The sequence below is a fragment of the Cannabis sativa genome, unplaced genomic scaffold, assembly GCF_029168945.1.
Source record: "Cannabis sativa cultivar Pink pepper isolate KNU-18-1 unplaced genomic scaffold, ASM2916894v1 Contig3, whole genome shotgun sequence".
NCBI classification, from domain to species: domain Eukaryota; kingdom Viridiplantae; phylum Streptophyta; class Magnoliopsida; order Rosales; family Cannabaceae; genus Cannabis; species Cannabis sativa.
The window spans coordinates 302,849-323,794 of NW_026870039.1; the positions used below are offsets into that span (position 1 = coordinate 302,849).

Here is a 20,946-nt window from a genome sequence, read left to right on the forward strand (position 1 = left end):
TGTTTGAAAGAAATTATCAAGAAGAGAGCTTTTGCTGTTATTTTCTTGATTTTGAGGTCCCATTCCAATTCCCCCAAATTCCATAGTCGACATAGGATGTTCTTCAGTAAAGAACGGGTGAATGGTTTCATGGTGCAAAGTCGCCCAATGAGACACAGTTTCCCAATATCCGCTGCCCCTTCCTCGTTGATTTTCCAGCCTTCCTCGTCGGTTACCGTCAATTTACTCGTTCGAGAGAGAAGTTCTTCCATTTGTGCCATGCTTTCAGAGCACCTCTGTTGAATAGGCTCTTCCGAAGAGAGCATGGGGGAATCGCCAATCGCCATTTCTAGAGAGAGAGAGAGAGCACGAGTCTTATTAGGCTTTTTGGTACAATTTGATTTTTTTTATGATGAAAATATTTTTATAGATATGGTTATGTATTTTTTTTTCTTTTTCCATATGATATTGTTTTTAGAGATAATATAATATACTACTTAAATATGGATATTATAGTATTTATTTATAAATCATAATACATATATAATTTTTTTTAGGAATAAATAATACATACATCTATTGTTTCTTAAAGAGTCACCCCTTCTTTTCCTGTTATTATTATAAAAGGATATTTGTAGTATAGATATTTTATTTTTTTAGTTTTATATATTTAAATATTATATTTTTATTCATAATAACAATAATAATAATTAATATAAAAAATTTTACACAAAAAAATATAAAATACACACTTTATTACTAAAATACCACCACATGGTTAGTGTTACTTTTTTACTCTTCAACTTTATTTTATTACAATTTTACCACTTCCACACATATTTCATGCATCACTATGTTCATACACGTCAATGGTCTACTATGACCTCTATCAATCAACCATTCATCATTTCCCTATCTTTTTTTCTTCTTTTTCTTTTTATTTTCAATTTCTTTTCAGTTTTTATTTTTAAAAACCAAATCCTCCATAACTGAACTCGTCTCCCTCCATGATCCCAACCCATTTTCCCTCTTATTTCTTTTCTTCTACTTTTTTTTTTCAACTCATATTAACCGATTTTCATAACCGTTTTCCCTCTCTTTTTATTGCTGTGAATTTATATATATATATAATCATGTCTATTACTCGTTCTTCATCTACCCCTTCTCCATTGCCAAAAAAAGTTTGAAAATGGGTGTTAAATCTGTAGCTGATAGGTCCAAGGGGAAACGTCCAGTTGGTGAAGATGATGACTCGAATTTTGCTCCTCAGTTATTGAAACGTGATCGTGGTCCTGCTAAAAAGAAATCTATAGTTTTTGCTCCTCCAAAAATTTCCCATGCTTCTGATAATAAAAATGATATGGTTGATGATGATCTTGAATTAGAGGTTTGTTTTCGGTTTCTTTTTAGTTTCCTCCCATTTTTGAAATTTTTTCTTATATAACTTTTGTGGGTTTTGTGTTTATTGTTTTCATTATTTTAGGTTTAGGTTTTTTAATTTATTTTTGGAGTTCTGTTGTTTTTTTTTTTGGGGTTGTAATGCTTCTGTTATTGTAATTTGATGTATGTTTAGTTTATTGTGTTTTTTCTTTTTTGTTTTTTTTTAGTTTTAAATTTTGTTACTTGTTTTTTTTTTCTTTCTGTTTTTGATTTCCAAATGTGTTTTTGTTTTTTTTTTTTTTATTTCAATTTGTTTATTTGATCAGTTTTCATTTTCTTTTTTATAGTTTCTTTATAGTTTAAACACTTTTTGTATGCGTGTTTGTATTGAAATATTTTTTAAATAGCTACTTTGCTGTCTATTTATATATCATCAATGGGTAAAAATTAGAACTATCATATGGAGGTTGATATTGAAGGAGATTAATTCGGTTGGTCTACTACTTTCTTTTATTTTTATGTTTTTATTGTGTTTCTATATGTTTTGTTGTTTATATTAGGTTTGGTTTTATATCTATGTTTATGTTATTATTTATTTTTATTTTTTTCTCTGTGTGTTGGTTTATTTATAGTTGTTTTGTAGTTGTATTAGAGTTTTGTAACTTTTGTATGCTCAATCATTATATTTACTTTCTTTTTAAAATGCGGGATTGGGTAAATAAATTCAGTCCCAGAGATTTTTATACATCCAAATGTGTATCTACTAGCACTTACTCTGTTATTCTTAATATAAAGAATACTATCTCGGGGAATTTGTTGAAAATATTCCGAGATATGCAATTTGGTCATTTTTTAGATATTCATGAGTTTGTTTTCCATCCCCAAGTTGTTCACAGTCTTCTGTTGAGGGAGGTTAACCAGCCCAATCCTAAAGAACTTTGGACAAAGGTTGCTGACCGTTGTATACAGTTTAGTGCTGAAGAGTTTTACTTGATTTCTGGTCTTGATTGTTTTGGTGATTGCAATAAATTATTATTTTCCTAGGAACCAAACCAATTAGTTGATGTCTGTTTTCCTGGAACAAAAACTATTGATCATAAGTCTATTGAGGATGCTTTTTTGGGCACTAGGTGGGGACAAGATGAATCACTAGGTTTGAAATTGACTGTGGTGTATTCCATCCATTGTTTCCTTCTTAGTAATACTCATGAGAATGAAGTTGTTAGGTCTGAATTAGATATCATTGATAGCGGTCGTTGGGATGAATATTGTTGGGGCAGGGAGTCTTTTGAGTTGACGATTGATTCATTCAAGGGCAGAGTCGAACATGGTATCAAAATGAAAAATAAAAAAGAGAAAAAGGGAGGTCAGTCTTATGATGGTTGGGTATAGAGCGTTGGAATGTCCGTGGGTGTTTATGGTATGATTTTATGAATGTTGTCCTGCGATGGTAAATTGTTTTTGCAAAAGAGTTGCATCTACGATTCCAAGAATTCTAAATTGGACCAATAATGTCTGGGCCAAAAAAATCCAACTTTTAGGGATTTGAAAGGCAAGATATTTGATTTGCTGTTGAAGCAAGTGATTTTTCAATTTCCTTACTGTTTTATTTTTGTTTTGTCTCATTTTATTAATCTTTTTTATTTTTTATTTTTGTTGTTTTATATTTACAATTTTTGTTTTTTTTTTTTCAGTTAAAGGTGAAGAACATTCGTCCATCTGATGAAGAAAGACAGAATTTGCATTTGGATGGCTTATTTTTAGATGAGTCTATCGATGATCGTGGTACAACAAAGCAAATATTCGGGAGTGGTTCATCTTCTAGAAAATCTGATTCAGATGATATAGAAAAGTTAAAATCTAAGTTGAAATTGGTTATTTCCAGTCAAGAATCCTTGGCTGAAGATTCTATTTCTTTGAGGTGTTTTGTTAACCTTAATTTCAAGTTTGTCATGACTGTTATTAAAGATATTCAGGAAAAAGTTAATGTCATTTATAATCGACCTTCTGTTGAGGTATATATTTTCATAGTTTTTTTTTTTATTCATATTTTATGTTCTGTTATTGTTGGGTTTTTTTTCATATTTTATTTCAGTTGCAATACTGTAGGTAAAGTCATCTGATGAATTTGTTGACCAAGATTTTGATAATAATGATGATGATGAGGATGATAATGATAATGAAGATGATAATGATAATGATGACCAAGATTAAGTTGCAATACTATTTTATAAAATGTGATTAATAAAAGAAAAATAGTACAATATAGAATATAGATTAAGTGTGAATAATAAGAAAATATAAAAGATAGAAAAAGAAATATAATAATTTTTTTAAGAAAATATTAAAATGGAATTTTGTGGAAAGCAAAAATGTGTTTGAAAAAAGAAATGTATACTCTTTCAAAAAAAAAAAAAAAATGTATACTAAAAATAAAAATAAAAATAAATTAGTGTGAAAAAAATATATAAAGAGAATTGAAGAAAAAAAAAAGATAAATAGAGTGAGAATAAAAATAAAATAAAAATCAGCTAAGAAAAAAAAAATCAAAGGAAAAGATATAAGAAATAAAGAGGAAAAAAAAAACAAAAGCTGAAGCCCTAATATATAAAAAAGAGTAAAAATAAAAATAGGTAAGGAATTATAAATGTTAAAAATTTTATGTAAAAATTAATATATAGTGTTAATATCCTTAATGTGACACTGTGTCCCTGCCAACTGTATTGTTTTGTTTTATCTCCAAATATTTCTGTTCTCATAAAGATTAGAATTGTGAATTATTTTTCATATTTTAAATCTCAAATCCTAAGCTAAAGTCTCCAGAAAATGACACTATTGATGACACTATGCAATGTGACTACGAAATGAACAAAGTATTCTATTGGATTTATCAAGGTTGGTGAATGTAATATTTAACCACTCTCACTCTCCTATTATATTATATTAGATTATATATTATATTTTTATATAATATTATTTTATATTTTAATTTATATTAAAATATTATATATTTAGATATCCATAAAAATTAATACCATATATAATTTTACATTAAAATATTACATAAAATATAATTTAATACAATACAATTTAATACGGAGTTTCAAACTAGCCTGTGAATTATTTGATTTTTTATTTTTTTTTTCCACTTTAATTCTTTAATAAGATGTGTTGTGACCGGTATCCATCTTATTGTATCTACTAAAATTATACTATTTAACTATGTTCTTAGATTGTAATGGAAAAATAAAATATTATCTAAACATATTGTATGGCATATCTTTCTCCGGATAATCTTCTACATATATCATTAACAAAAAATGCTATTTAAATGAGTAATATGGTAAATAAAAATCATGACAAATCACATATAGCAACAATAAATGGAGGTTTTAATCGGAATTACAGGAGTTAATTACAATAAAAACGAAGAAGTTATATTACTCAGTAATAAGTAATTGTATCAAGGTTGAAAAAGAAGAAATTTAGTCCTTTAATTAATCATTACCTACCTACTAGGTAATTGTACAAAATTATGATTTGCTAAGTGAAAAATTAAATAATAATGATAAAAACTTGACAACGTGTTTGATCATATTCCCATTCCCACTTAAGGTTATAATGACAATAACATCTTAGGGTGTGCTTGTTTTGAATGGAATGTGAACCAAGTTTAATTCTCTTCCATTTAAAATAGTATTACAATGTTACAATGTTTACAATATAATTTTGTTTTGTTTTTTTTTAAGATATATATATTGCAACCACAAAGAAGAGATACAAATAGAGTACAGGTTACAATAAAATTAGAAAATCTTTAGAACATCGCCATTCCAAAGGACCACTCTCTCAAGCCTTATAGCAGCTTTAGCCAAATTGTGAGACATTACATTGTGATTCCTTAGTACATGAAGGATAGTTGCAGAAGGAAAAACAGAGAGACACGATAGAATTTGTTCCACCATATCAGATAAAGCTCACTTATCTTTCCATCGATGCTTCACTCTATGCATAAGAAGCAGACAATCACTTTCAATGCAATCTAAAAGGAACCTTACAACTATACACCAGCAAAGGCCACAAAGCAAAGCTTTTGCTTCAGCCAATAAGGGGATAAATTACCATCAAAAGGAGAGGACATAGCATCCACAATATCTCCCTTAATGTTGGTAACTACTGCTCCAATTCCAACCTTATGCATTTGATCATTCAAAGCAACATTCACATTTAATTTAAAATAACCTGGCTTAGGAGTTGCTGGTGTAGAACTGCCATGGCTACAACTTGAAAACACTTTAGGAAGAGTGTGAGCATGAAAATCCTGGACATCTGAAAACACTTTAAGAAGAGATTTCTTCATGTATATTGAAGCCAACTTGTTCCAGAGACCCAAGGCATTGTCTTCATCTGAAACTTCCCTCAAAACCTCATTACCAAGACTAAGGAGGATGGCACTATGTGCCTTGGCTTCAATTTCAAGTTTCCTCTTCCTGTCTTTAATCAATTCCATGGCTTCAGCATCAAGTGCTTTATAGATCCCTTGGTGAACTAGAATAGCCTTCATTTTGATTCTCCATAGGCTGAAATCATTGGAACCAGTTAACTTGTCCACCTCAAACCTTGTTGTAGCCATTCAAACTAGGTTCTTGATTGCTTGAATTCAATTCTTGAAAGTTTGATTTTGATTCTTGAAATGTTGAAGATAATTCTTGATTGGTTGAATGTGATTCTTGAACTTTAAACCCTGAACTCTGATACCATTTGTGGTGAATGATCTCCCTCAAAATCGATTGTTACAGTAATAACAATATTCAAGAATGCACAAATAAAACTAAAATCAATCACAAAATCAAAACTAGAACTTAATTGAATTTAGACAAAGAAAACTTAGCTTAAGAATGAGTGAATCATTGATCTTTATTACTTAAATAGTCAATAGTACACAATCGAATGAACTCAAGATTACAACTCAACACAGCGAATGATTACAAAGAAATGTCTCACAATATGAGGGATATCACTTCTAGAGTGATACTCCCATTAAATCCCTCCACACACACACACACACACACACACTCTCTCTCTCTCTCTCTCTCTCTCCCTAAACTTGTCTCTAAATCTAAAGTATGAGCTTTGGAGATTGGAGATCAGAACTCCCTTGAAAGAGTAGAGACACTCCTATGTATAGTTGTTGGTGAGGTCCTCTTTAAGTTGGTATTAAAGCCAACTATTATAACTAAAAGCAGCCACTACAAGAAAGGAGACTTTTTATCCCACTTTTTATCCTTAACAAAAATAAAAAGTGGGATAAAAGATATGTTACAACTTTTTATCCCACTTTTAGATTTGGCATCTCAAAAATAATATATAATATTTTTTTAGACAAGGGCCCTGTTTGGTTGAACATTAAAAAAAAAAAAACCATAGTAAAAAATGAGTTAAAGATTGAATTTTTATTTACCAACCAAACAAGCTCCAAATGACTTATGTATATCAAGGGCCTTGTTTGGTTGGTAAGTTAAAAATCTATTTTTCTCTCTTAAAGTAGGATAAAACAATAGCAAGTACCAAACAGGCTTTAGTTAAACCCTTTTATCCCGGTTTTTTGGCTAAAAACCGGGATAAAAGGGTTTAACCCAAAACCCTTTAATCACTTTGGACAGACCCAAAAACCGGGATAAAAGCTTTAGGTAAATAAATTGCCTCTTAGTCTCACTTTCCTGTATCACGCCGCCGTCGACCATTTTTAACCCTAGCCTCCTCTCAATCGCAGTGCGATTTTTGTTCTTCTTCTTTTTTTTTTTTTTTTTTTTTTGCATTGGTTGTACAATAACTTTTTTTTTTTCAAGTAGGAGGGAGAAGACTCATCTCCTTCAGCATCACTAAAGGAAGAAGAAAGACATTTTCAGGTACAATAACTTCCTCTTTTTTTCATTTTAATGACTTTTTTTTATCAAAAAATATTTTTTTTGCTTCTATCTTTACTTTGAAATGTTAAATATACCAATAAAAATCATTTCTTTCATATTTTTAGGAAGAAAAAAAGTGAGTTTTTGAGTGGTATGATTGAGTCCGAAAATTTAAGAAAATTTTAAGTGGGTTTTACTTTTTATTTATTTCTTTTTTATTATTGTTGTTGAATTAATATATTTAGTTCTAATCATATAAATGTATTTTTTTGAGTAATTTATTTTATTTAAATTAGAATGTTATAATTACCCACAAATAATGTACACCTATGCTAGAAACTAAAATTTATTTTACACCTAGAATTAGAATATGTTACAATATTATTTTTTCAAAAAAAAAAAAAAAGGAATGTTGTAGTTAAATAATGTGTAGGTAAATTAGAAACTAAAATATATTTTAAAAATAATTTTTGTTTAAAAGAGTGATTAGTTTTCAATTGCTCTAATATATTGATATTGAGAAAGTCTTAGTAACTATAGTCTATTAATTATATAAATAATTTTATTTGTGCTTGTTTATACTTAATTGTAGATATATTAAGTGATTTTGTGGTGATTTTTTTTTTATTTCTAAGAGCTTCAAGAATATTATTTTAAGTAGTTACTAGTTACTATTCTTACTTAGTTGGAAAAATCTCTAGTACTTTTTTATTTTGTATGCTAGAACTTTGTAAAAAATTTAAATTATTTGAAATTGTATTAAATAATATACAATTATCTTAAACTCAAATAGATTTTAGAGAATTTTTTATCTAAAAGAGTAATAGTTTTCAAAAGGATATATTATATTGGATATTGTAAAATTTTTAGTTATATAACTATTATCTACTAACTATATGTGAATAATTTTTAATTGTGTTTGTTTAAACTTAAATATAGATGAATTGGGTGACTTCATGGTGATTTTGGTTTTGATTTTTAAGAAGCATCAAGAGCATTATTGTAAGTAGTTACTAGATACTATATTTACTTAGTTACATAATTATTTAGTTACTATTTATATATGTATGAGCTAATTATTACAATTATAATTTAACTTTTATTGAAACTTTTTATATTATATTTAATATTTTAGGTTCTGGTTCGTTATTGGAAAACAAAGTAAAATTTCGGTGATCATTAATAACTTTTTAGAGGTACGTTATTTTCTTTATTTTTACTAATTATCAAAATATTAGAGGAGTTTGAATATATTAGATATTCATTTGTAGTGAAGTAGGTTCTGAGATATACTATACTGTGGTGAACGAAGAATTAATATATACATGCTATATATTATGATTATTATGTCTTGTTTCCCAATTTGTTGTATTGTTTTTGTTGTATGTTACATACTTATGAAATTGGGAAATGTCATAAAAAGAAGGAAAACTCTGCCCAATTTTTTTTAAGATTTGATAAATGAACATATTTTTTTATTATTTAATTAAAAAGCATGCTTAGGAATGTATTTGAAACTTTTAAGTTTCTTACAACTTGTTTATTAGGAAATCATGTTTTAATTTTTTAGAATAGATAAATCATGGATGAATGATAGAAGAGAAACACCACGATTTTAAGAAGAATACAACAATCTTTTAGAGTTTTGCCTAAAGAAGCCACCCCCATTTATCAATATTGGAAGGGTAAGTTTAGAGCTTTAGATTACTGTGTACTAACTTACATTCGTCTTGTTAAATGCTATTATGATTATTTTGTCTTGTTTCCCAATTCGTTGTGTTATTTTTGTTGCATTGTTAGGTACTTAATTATGAAATTGGAAAATGTCATAGAAATAGAGAAAACTCTGCCCAATTTTTTTTTAGGATTTGATAAATGAACATATTTTTTATTATTTAATTAATGAACATACCTAGGAATGTATTTGAAACTTTTAAGTTTCTTGCAACTTATTTATTAGGAAATTATTTTTTAATTTTTAGAATAGATAAATCGTGGATGAATGATAGAAGAGAAATACCACGATTTTAAGAACAATAAAACAATCTTTTAAAGTTTTGCCTAAGAAGCCACCCCCATTTATCAATATTGGAACGATAAGTTTAGAGCTTTAGATTACTATGTACTAACTTACATTCGTCTTGTTAAATGCTATTATGATTATTTTATCTTGTTTTCCAATTCGTTGTGTTATTTTTGTTGTATTGTTATGTACTTATGAAATTGGAAAATGTCGTAGAAAGAGTGATCTTATTATAAAAGATCTTAAAATTGGACAAAACAAGATAAAATTGGGCAAAACATTTAAATCCTATTGAAGTCATAAAAGGAAAAAATAAATATATACTTATCTTTATTATAAATATAAACATATAAAAAAAAACTTTCCTTTTAATTAGTTTTAAATTTTTAATTTGACAGTTTGGCGACCTATCCCAATGTTGTGAGGAAGAACATCTCGTAGCGCTTCGACAACAGTTGTAAAATCAATTACTTCCTTATTTATAAATATTGATCAGTAGTATTTTATTGTATTTTTTATACACTAGCAATTTATTATGTGTAGTATTTTAGAGAGATTTGTATACAATGTAAATTATTATTTATTAATTCAAGTTACTAATTATTATTGTTATTTTTAAAAATTATTTTAATCATTTAATTTTTAGTTAAATTTTTTATACATATTCAATATAATTATAAATATAAAAATTAAATTTAATAATTATTGCAAAAATACAAATGCAATAAATTTAAAAGAAAAAAAAATGTGAAACACCTACATTGGATAAAAGGTCACCTTTTAAGACCTTTTATCCCATTTTTTTTGAAAAAAGTGGGACAAAAAGGGACCTTTTATCCCGTTTTAAAATAAAATCTGGGATAAAAGATACCCTTTTATCCCGGTTCTTAAGAGAAAACTGGGATAAAAGGGTACTTTTTATCCCGCTTTTCTCATAAGAACCGGGATAAAAGGGTATCTTTTATCCCAGTTGTTATAAAAAAACTGGGATAAAAAGTCCCTTTTTATCCCGGTTTTTTCAAGGACTTTTTATCCCACTGGCATATATCCCGGTTTTAATTTTAGCGAAAACCGGGATAAAAGGCCTTAAAAACCGGGATTAAAGGCCTTTGTTTGTAGTAGTGAGCTTTCTTCAGATTCATCTGATGAGTGAATAGATGGACCTATTGACTTTGACGAATTAAGTGAGTTTAATCCCAACAGGGCTTAACATATGTGTAAAGTTCAATTAAATTAAAAGTGTGTGGTTTTTTCTAATTACCTGAAGCCTTTGGTAAGCTCATCTCCCTAGCTTTATAAATACATATTGTCATGACAGTTGTATAATCACATAAAAATAAAATTTCTTTTAATTTAGAGATTTAGAGAAGAAGATTTAGTTAATTGAATTGTACTATCAAAGTTGAAATAATTGCTATGGTTCAATTATGTATCCCTAATTATTATCTTACTATTATTATATTCTATATTATATATTTTAATCTTAAAGTTTAATTAAAAATCAATCTAATTCAATTATATTTATATATTAAAAAATTATTTATATTTATTATATAATAAAAATATTAAAAAATAAAAAATTATACATTAATTATATATTTAATGGTTTTATTTTATGATGCTTGTTCTAGTTTATTATTTGACAATTGTTGTTTTAATTATTTTAAATTTTTAATTACAAGTATTTTGATAGAGTATTGAACGTAATAGACATTTAAATTTTACTTATTTTTGTTATTATTATTATTTTTTTTTGTTGGAGTTAATATTAAAAATTAGTTCTGTATATTCCAATCCAACCTACAACAAATTGTTTTCTTTCCCAAAAACTCAAAGACTGTTTCATGAAATTAAAACCTGAAATGTTAACGGAGATGGAGACATGATGGAGTAACCACCACTTCGGTGACTTGATGAAAACAATTGTGGGCATAGCAGGAACAAGAATCATGTCATTATTACGGTGTCGTTTTAACTGCAAAATAGTTCAAACTGCTGACACCATCCATCATCGATTGATTGGATTCAAACATTTTCCTTTTCCGAGGGAGATAGATAAAACATCCTGACACGTAAGACTTACAGGTGGCAGTATAGTCCTAGTCAGCACTGAGCTCCTCACCTTCTATCTTTATATTCCCACGCTTCTGCTGCTTATGTCTCCCCCTAACTTAAGAAACTGTAACCCAAAACAACACGAAACCACTGATCGCCCCATTCCTCTCTCTTTCACATTTTCAAAACTTACCGCCGGTGATTATTCGCCAGTAAATGAAGGATCCGGTGATCGGTGCTTACTCAAGTACTGTTGCGACAAATTTAAATGGCCATGACGTCTTATATAGTATCTTACTCTCGCGTATCACGGGGAATCTCTAACCATTTTATCTGAAGCAAAAGCGACTTTAACTTGGCAGAGTTTTGAAGTTATTCCATACTTGGTTTGGCAATCAGAGGTGCGAAAGCCTTGTGTAATATTTTATATACATATTTATAAATATATAAACACGCAGAGATTTAAACGAGCCTTTGTCTGGTTTTTGAGCCTCGAATTTTGCTCAACTGCGTCATTTTTTGCAAAATTGTGGATCTCTGAGTCGATTCTGTACGTAGCTCTGATCGATGAAGGTGATGCAGAGTTTTCAATGTCTGTTTTGGTAAAAGCATAGGCTTTATTGTGTGACTCTCATAATTTTCCCTTTTTGAGTTTCACTTTATTTTTTCTTTTTATATAAAATTTTGGGTTTCGGTAGAGAGTGGTTGTACTTCTTTTCTTCTTGGTTTCTGAAGTTCAGTGCTCTCCTGGGGATTTTTTTATTTATTTTAGGACTTGGAGAAGAAAGATATATCGGTCAAATTCTTTGACTTTCAAACTCGGAAAACCAGCTCTGTTTCTGGTCTGAAAATGGAGTTCAGAAGATAGCTTTTTCAAATAGTAGAGGTGCTACCGATCGAGTAAGAAAGAGCTTTTGAAGTGATGCCATTCCCGATGAAGATCCAGCCAATCGATTGTCACACTCCGACTCAGGAACCGACTCGGTTAATCGAACCAGTTAAACCGGCGGTGAAGACGTCACGGTTCAAGCGACTCTTCGAGCGGCAGTTCACGAGTGTCTTGAGGCTTTCTGCGCCTGCGCCTTTGGTGGAGAAGGCCGGCAGCGGAGACGAACCGCGTTTCATCAAAGAAGCGAACAATAACAGCTCCGGCGACCTGCAGTTCGAGCCGAGCTCGATGTGCTTAGCGAAAATGGTTCAGAATTTTATCGAGGGAGGTAATGGAAACGAGAAACAAATTTCTGCTTCGAGGTGTGGCCGGACCCGCTGCAACTGCTTCAACAGGAGCTGTAACGATAGCTCCGAAGAAGATTCGGACTTGTTTAATGGATTTGGTCACGATTCCAATTTAGTCAATTCTGGCGAGGGTTGTGAAGTTCTCAAGGTAAATTGATCAGAGTGTATGAACGAATTTTTCGTTTGAGTATAATAATGTTAAAAAAAATCTGTCCAACTGTTCTTCGTTTCTGAACAGTTTTCTTGTGTGGTTAGGGTTTGGTTCTTTGCTCGAGTGTTAGTGAAAGGAATTTATTAGCAGATACTGCTAGGATCGTTGATCGGAACAAGATCTGTAAGCGTAAAGACGAAATTTGCAGACAAATCGTTACTGATGGATTATTGGCTCTCGGATACGACGCTTCAATCTGCAAATCTCGTTGGGAAAAATCCCCCTCATACCCTGCCGGTACTAATTTTGTCATTTTAAATCTAATATTTCCTAAATAATCGTTTGGATATATATTGTTTGGTTGCTGGGAAACACGGAAGGAAAATCCAATTTAATTCATCTTCCTTTTTCTGACATAAGGAATAAAATAAATTTTAAAAAATATATATATATATAAAAAAAGAAAAGAAAAGAAAATCAGTGCTCAATTTCCTGAAGAAAAAAATCCAATCCAATTTAATTAATTAAATTTGTCTGTATCTATGTACAGGAGAATACGAATACATAGACGTTATAATCGACGGTGAACGATTGATAATCGACGTTGATTTTAGATCAGAGTTTGAAATCGCTCGACCAACCAAGACCTATAAGACAATTCTCCAAACTATACCGTACATATTCGTCGGGAAAGCCGACCGGCTCCAGAGGATTATTCCGGTGGTTGCTGAGGCGGCGAAGCAGAGCTTAAAGAAGAAAGGAATGCCTGTCCCGCCGTGGAGGAAGGCTGATTACATCAAAGCCAAGTGGCTTTCTTCTCACAAACGAAACGCGCCTCCCTGCTGCGGCGAGTCCGGTCCGAGTTGTCGGTGCTGCTGCAACTCAGTTTCAGTGGAGAAGAAGACCGAGTCGGGTGTGGTGGAAGAGGAAAAATCTAAAGCTCTGAAAGAATGGATAGTGGTGCCCAGACAACTTATTGGTTTTGGGGTCAAGGAAAAGGTCACTGGTTTGGCTTCTGTTATGGTCGATGAGCCATGAAAATTTTGATTTTTGATTTTTTTTTTTAACTGTGGAAGAATCACGTTCGTATATGGTTTGCTTATGTGATAGTACTACTGTAACATGTCGATCCCCTTCTGTTTTTTTGTTGTAAGGGTCTAATTTTACTTAATATCAAGAGACTAGCATAGAATATACAGTTTGATAATATAAAGAGAAAAACATGATGAAAGTTACGATCGAGTTTTGTCTCATGTTTTTTTTTCTATTTGGATCGAGTTTTTGTATTTGTATGTACATGTCAGTGTTTTTTTTTTCCTTTAAACTTTGGATTGGATACATATTGGTATAATACAGTTTTCATTTGACCTTGATTGATTGAATTAAAGATGGGTATCAAACGACTTTGCAAAAGAAAAAAAAAAAGATGGGTATCAAACTTCAAAGTCCCAAATTTGTTCAACATATGGACAACAGTACAAGTTCTTTATTTATTTTTTTTAAAATCATCAAATAAAGGTTTTGAATTGATACCATAATTATTACTTTTGGTAACATTTGTGGTTAAAAATTAAAATGAAAAAGGGAAGAAGAAACAATAAGAGAATGGTGCTAATATATTTTGTAGCTAGAAATAACAATAAGAGAAAGCACAACTGTTATTTTCCGTTGCACAAGGAGATGGGTGGTAGAGATGAACGCCGTTTGTCTTTATTTAGTTTAGTCGTTTTCCTTTTCCGGTCAAAGACGAAAACTCAAACGTTTTCCGTCAGTTATAACAATAGCAATAATCCTTAACACCTGGCGCATAGAAGTCATTTGCTCTATACTTTATGCTAACGTGCACCGAATTTTGTCGTTTGCGTGCCTCGTACTGAACCAGGCCTCTCAGCAATCTCGGAAAATACCATATCTTTATTCTTTTTAAGCTTTAAAAGCATAGGCTTTTTTCTCTTTGCAATTTTAAAATACATTTTTATCTATAATTTAGTATTAAGCAGAGTAATCAATCATTGCGATTGTAAAATTTTAGTAATGAAACTTATTAAATATTAAATTTGTGATAGCTATTCTTATCCATATCCGCGTTTTTTTCTAAGTAAACAATAAATTTTCTGTATTCTATTTTAAATAATTTGCAAAAAAAAAACAAACATAGTAGGCCCAAAATGTAACATAATTGCTTTGTGTGGGGTCAAAATGTTAATAATAATAATAATATAAATAATAGCGAAGATTATGAAGCAATGTCTAATTGTATACGTGGTGAAAGGAACCTATCAACTACTAAAATATTCATTTATTACATTGAAAACCCTTTACCTTTGTATATCAAATTCTACTTTATTTTTTGAGAATAATCACTCTTATTATAAATTGGAATCATTTACAACAACAGAGAAAATAAAATAGGATATTTCTCCTATCTAACATATGTCATCATCTAACCCTAAAACAAATTTAGCGAGTTCATGAGCTGCTTGATTAACAGTTCTTTTAACATGAGATATAATTATATTTGTCTTGTAAATTTAATCACACTAAATATGATAATTTTTTTTTTTTAAAAAAATTAAAATATGGAATAAATCATTATAGATAAGAAATAATACCATAAAAAAATAGTTAAATACTATTTTAGACCTTATTTTTTTTATAAAAATTACCAATTGGACTATTAATTTTGTTAAATGACAAAATAGACACTGTACTTTTCAAAATAGTATAAATAGGACCCTGAACTGATTTTTGCCAAAATAAAATTTAATAATAATGCGATCTAGAGATGTTATGACAAATGTGATTATATTTTCTATATTTGTTCGTATTCAAAATTGTCTTCAAGTTGGTTATATTAAAAAAATTATCAAAAATTGAGTTCAAAATTCTATTTTTACAATTTTGGAAAATATAGAATATTTTGTCATTTAATAAAATAAATGATCAATTCAGTAATTTTTGAAAAACACAGGATCTAAAATAGTATTCACTCTAAAAAAACTTAAAAATTCGTGTATAAATTTTACGTCTATATAATTAAAACTACTTTCTTAATGAAGAAACTAGTATCTTGATGAATAAACTAATTTTTTGATGAAAAAATTAATTTTCTGATGAAGAAATTAGTTTCTTGATAAAAAGAAAAATTAGTTTTTTGATAAAAAAAAATAAGTTTTTTTTGATAAAGAAATCAATTTTTTTAATGAAAAATCTTTAGTCGTAATTTATCTAAAGATTAAATATGAGTTTTAAAAATTAAATTAAATATGGTAAATAGTTTAAAAATAAGAAAAAAAAATTATCATTAAAATGACCAAACTTAGAGGTATCATATTTAAGTAAGAAATATTCTAAAACTCTCTTCTAAGAAGGGCTACAATGTTTCATCTTATCCATTTTGTACATGGATCTTAGTAAAGAACAAGCCCAAATTGTTTACTTTTGTCTCTTTTCAATATAAATGCAATATTATATTCCTCAATTGACAAAATACTAAGCCTATGGATAATTGGATTGTGTAATTTTCACTATAATTATAGGTTATTATTTGGGATAATTACATAAAATATTAATTTTTACAAAAAAATATATATTTACGTTTAAAGATTTTTTTTTAATATATTTTTTACGATTTTTTATAAAAACAACACAAAAAATAATAAAAAAACTATATTAAAGTAAAAAGAAAATAATAATAACATCCCAACAACTCCAAATAACAATAAAAAATAACATACATATAACAAAAAATCAACAACAAATTAATAAGAGTACAACATAAAAAGACTGTATTTCTATAAATAAAATTTTAAAAATCGTAAAAATATTTAAAATTCTGTACAACTGTATTTTTATAATTTCTTTTTTGTTGTTTTTTATATTTGTGAAATAATTCTTTTATAATTTTATGAATCAAACAATCTACGTCCAATACGAAAATCTTGGTAGTAATATAAACCAATAAAAAAAAAAAGGAGAGTTAATATATACGATCTATTATTTTTAACTTTTTTTAATATAAAGATCGAACTCCTACCCAGTAACTCACACATATCCCTCCCATATCATCTTTGAGATGGCCTTAATTGTTTAGGACCAATTAAGTTATTAGTAAAACATTATAACCAACCATCTAATTAGTTAGTTATGCTGGTTAAAAATTAGTCCTAATTCTCTCACATTTTTTCTTACAATCAAATTGGATCGTACAAACTTTTTAGCACGAAAATCTCAAGTCATATCAACAGTAATTGGTCATGAGCTGGACGAAATTTTATTCTCTGATGTTGGACCACCTCAGAGGCTCACCAATGGCGATCTCAATCCTGTCTTCACACAATGACGAAGGAAAGATAACCTTCTTCTTTTTAGGCTCTGATCGTCAATGGCGATCTTAATCGTGGAACAAAAGTTTTTGAGCCAATCTAAAGCTCGTCTTCTTCAACTCAAAGGTCAACTTTCTAATATTCACAAAGGTACTTTTTCGATCTATAACTATGTTGATAAGATCAAATTTTCTTTTTAATTCATTAGCTATATTTGGTCATCCACTTACTAATTTCGACTTGGTGTTACACTTTCTTAATGGCATTGGACTGGAGTTTGATCCCATTGTCTTTGGAGTTACATCTCAGAGTGACAATCTTTCACTAGAGGAAGTTCAAGCATTATTGGTGTCTCATGAAACTCGTCTTGAACGTCACACTTCGATGATTGATCTTTTAACAAGATGTCTATAAATCTAACCTTTGGATTAATAATTAGGCCTTATCAATCTTACAACAACTTTGGTAGAGGAAATTCTCATGAAAACTCATCAAGATTTTCTGCAAGAAGGTCTGGTCATTACCAGTTTTCTCAACCATCAAATCTCGATCCAAATCTTCCTTTATGCCAGGTTTGTATGCAGTATCGCCATACTGTAATGATATGCCAATTTAGATTTGACAAAATTGGGTCACCCCTAAATTCACATCTGGTTCATCATTGCTTCAAGTTAATTTGACTGAACATTACCTCATTTTGTTCCTAAATTTGGCGATGATCAAGGTTGGTATGCATACATTGGAGCTACATCACATTGCTCATAACATGGATCATCTTGAGATTGCAATTTCTTATTCTAGCCAAGAAATTGTGGTTGTAGGAACTGATAAGAAACTTGACATCTCTTAGATTGGTAAAGCCACTATTTCTTCTCATTCCTCTCCACCAATCCACCTAAATTCTATTTTAAAGTCCCTTTTGTAGCCAAAAATCTTGTTAGTGTTTCTAAGCTTACCATGGACAATGATGTCTTCCTAGAATTTTACAAATCTTGTTGTTTTGTCAAGGACAAATAAACGGGTGCAGTCTTAATCAAATGGAAGATTAAAGATTGTCTATACCACCTAGGAGATGATAATTCGAGTCTTTCAAACACTTTATTGTAGTGTCATCTTTTTACTTTTGATGTATCTTCTATTTCTATAGATTGTATTTCCAATTCCTATTATAAAACTTGTACTCAAACTTGAATACAATTTCTTTATGTAATATAGTTGCAATCAATAAAGACTCATTTTTTCCTTATTCTCTGGTTTCTTATGTCTTAAATTTATCATCTAACATCAATCTTTGGCACTGTAAGCTCGAGAATACTGTCAAAATCAAATATACCTCACTTTTTTAAAAAGTTGCAATTTTTTAATGCTTGTCAAATGGGTAAAAGTCATAGACTTCCTTTTTCTCTATCTACACCTCATGCTATTCAACCTCTTGAGTTAATCCATATATTGACTTGTCGAGGCCCTCATATATTGTGACTAATGACGATTATAAATATTATATTGTGTTTGTGGATAATTATAGCAAGGTTTCTTGGATCTTCCCTCTTACCCTTAAATTACAAGCTTTTGAAATATTGATTCAGATCAAAAGCTTAGTGGAAAAACAGTTTCAGTGTTCAAGATGATAGTGGAGGTGAATATAAGCTTTTTGAAGATATATTATTCTAACATCCTTGTCTTTATACTCGTGAACAAAATGGTAGAGTTGAAAGAAAGCATAGACCCATCACAGAAACTAGTTTAACTTAGTTTGGACATGTCTTATTAGCGGCATGCTTTTCAATGTGTTGTTTACTCCATTAACAAAATGCCTACACATGTTATTAGAAATATTAGTCCTTTTGAGTGTTTGTTCCACCAAGCTCCTAATTACAGTATTTTAAAGTCTTTTGCATGTGCTTACTTTCTCATCTAAGGCCTTATAATCATCATAAATTGGAGTTCAGATCTAAAGAATGCACTTTCCTTGGCTACTCTCTCAAACATAAGGGTTATCTCTGTGAGAATACAACTGGTAGCTAGACTTTTTTATAGCTACAAATGTGGTGTTTAATGAGCTTGTCTTTCCAGCAACTCGATCTCCCTTATCAACTCGGGTACCTCCTAGTTCTCCTATTTTTCCTACTGCTCAATTTTCTACAAGCTCTATTCTATCAAGTACTAATGTATTGTCTTCATCTACTGTATCTGATCTCTTCTAAGCCACATTTGCATTCTCCAAATGAGTTTAATACTATCTCTGAGCCGCACTTGCATTTTCCAAAGGTGTCCAATTTTATCCTTGCTACTGCAGTTTCTTCGGAAGTTTCTTCCAACACCTCCACTAAGTTGAATGAGTCTTCTATGCCTCATCTATCAACTATCCACTACCTACTACATTTGTGTCTAGCTCACCTCCTAGTTCAACTATAGCTCCCTATGCTTTCGAAGTTGATATGGTAGCTCAGGCACCTTAGAGGACTCAATCTACAATTACACGATATCATGAAAGAGGCATTTATAAGCCAAAGGTTTATTTAGCTACCAAGCACAAGTTACTTGAGATTTTACTCTATACTAAACCAAGATCCATTAAACCTACCCTTCAGAATCCAACCTGGTTTGCCTCTATGAAACTTGAATTTGATGCTCTTATTTGTACAGGGACATGGACTTTCGTTTCTTATGAGTCTCATATGCATCTTATTGGAAACAAGTGGGGTTCATAGAATTAAATTGAATGTTGATGGCTCTCTTAATAAATCCAATTCTAGATTGGTGGCTAAATGCTTTCTTCAACAACTAGGTGTAGACTATGAGGACACTTTTAGTTCTATAGTTAAACCTATCACAGTTCGAATGGTGTTTACTTTTGCAGTGTCATCTAATTGGGAGGTTAGACAACTTTATGTTTCAAATGCTTTTATTAGTGGCACACTGCTGGAAACAACGAACGTGTCTCAACCCCAAGGCTTTGAAGATCCAACTAAGTCAACTCATGTTTTCAAACTCCATAAAGCTTTATATGGCCTCAAACATGCCCCTTGAGCTTGGAATGATAAGCTCAAAATAACTCTCTTTCACTGGTGTTTAGCAGTATCAAAAGCTGATACCTCTCTGTTTATTTTTAGTTCAGCTCAGAGTTTGGTTAGTCTTCAAGTTTATGTGGATGATATTCTCATTACAAGCCCTAATAAAGTGTCGATTCATAAGCTGACTACTAATCTAAATGATATTTTCTCTCAAACATTCGGGATAGGTGGACTACTTTTATAATTATTTTTTTGTTGTTTTTGTATTTTTTTTTTAAATTATCCCATTATTTTTTTTGAATCGGAAAACTACTTCTATATTTTAATTTGCAAGAGGAATTTGACAATTTGGTGTAATATATACTAGGAGATGAACTTGAAAGAAAGTCTACTCACTAAAATTAAAAAAATCAGTCACTTGCAAACACTACAACATTGTCTTTAAACAATAAAACATAAACATATAAATGTATATTTCTTTTTTCATTTTTTTTTTTTTTGAGAAGAAAAGAAATCTAGAAGCTAATGAATTTCTTCTACTTTTTTTGTATTAAACAAAATATTGCCGAGTCAAGTCATGATACGAAAGAAGCAAGCCTCAGGAAACATCCATCAAGTCAATAACTCAAAACTTCCAAGAAATTACAATATCCTTCTCATTACCTAGTCTCTTTTGGTTCATAACTTGACCAAAATTATAATATTTCTTTATTATTCTAGAAACGATATATTTAGATTGATAGATATATAGTCCAAATAATTAGTTACAACATTAAAACTATAATAATACTAAGAAGTTTTATTTTGCTTGCTAATATGTAATAGTGAAGAAGTTGTTATAAGTGTGGGTCTTCCTTATTCTTACACTATATTC

At 29.8% G+C, this 20,946-nt stretch overlaps 1 protein-coding gene across 3 annotated transcripts; it reads left to right on the top strand.

Moving 5' to 3' along the window:
• The first annotated feature begins 11,444 nt into the window (after positions 1-11,444).
• On the top strand, positions 11,445-14,103 carry LOC115716423 (uncharacterized). 3 transcript variants are annotated; one of them, XM_030645317.2, is made up of 4 exons: positions 11,445-11,919; positions 12,119-12,730; positions 12,838-13,030; positions 13,284-14,103. In XM_030645317.2, exons 2-4 carry the CDS (start codon positions 12,269-12,271, stop codon positions 13,769-13,771), a joined length of 1,143 nt encoding a protein of 380 aa, XP_030501177.2. In that variant the 5' UTR covers positions 11,445-11,919; positions 12,119-12,268; the 3' UTR covers positions 13,772-14,103. The 3 variants fall into 3 exon arrangements, with proteins under 3 accessions (XP_030501177.2, XP_030501229.2, XP_030501110.2); XM_030645369.2 differs by having other exon boundaries at positions 11,445-11,747; XM_030645250.2 differs by having other exon boundaries at positions 11,760-11,948.
• The last annotated feature ends 6,843 nt before the right edge of the window (positions 14,104-20,946 follow it).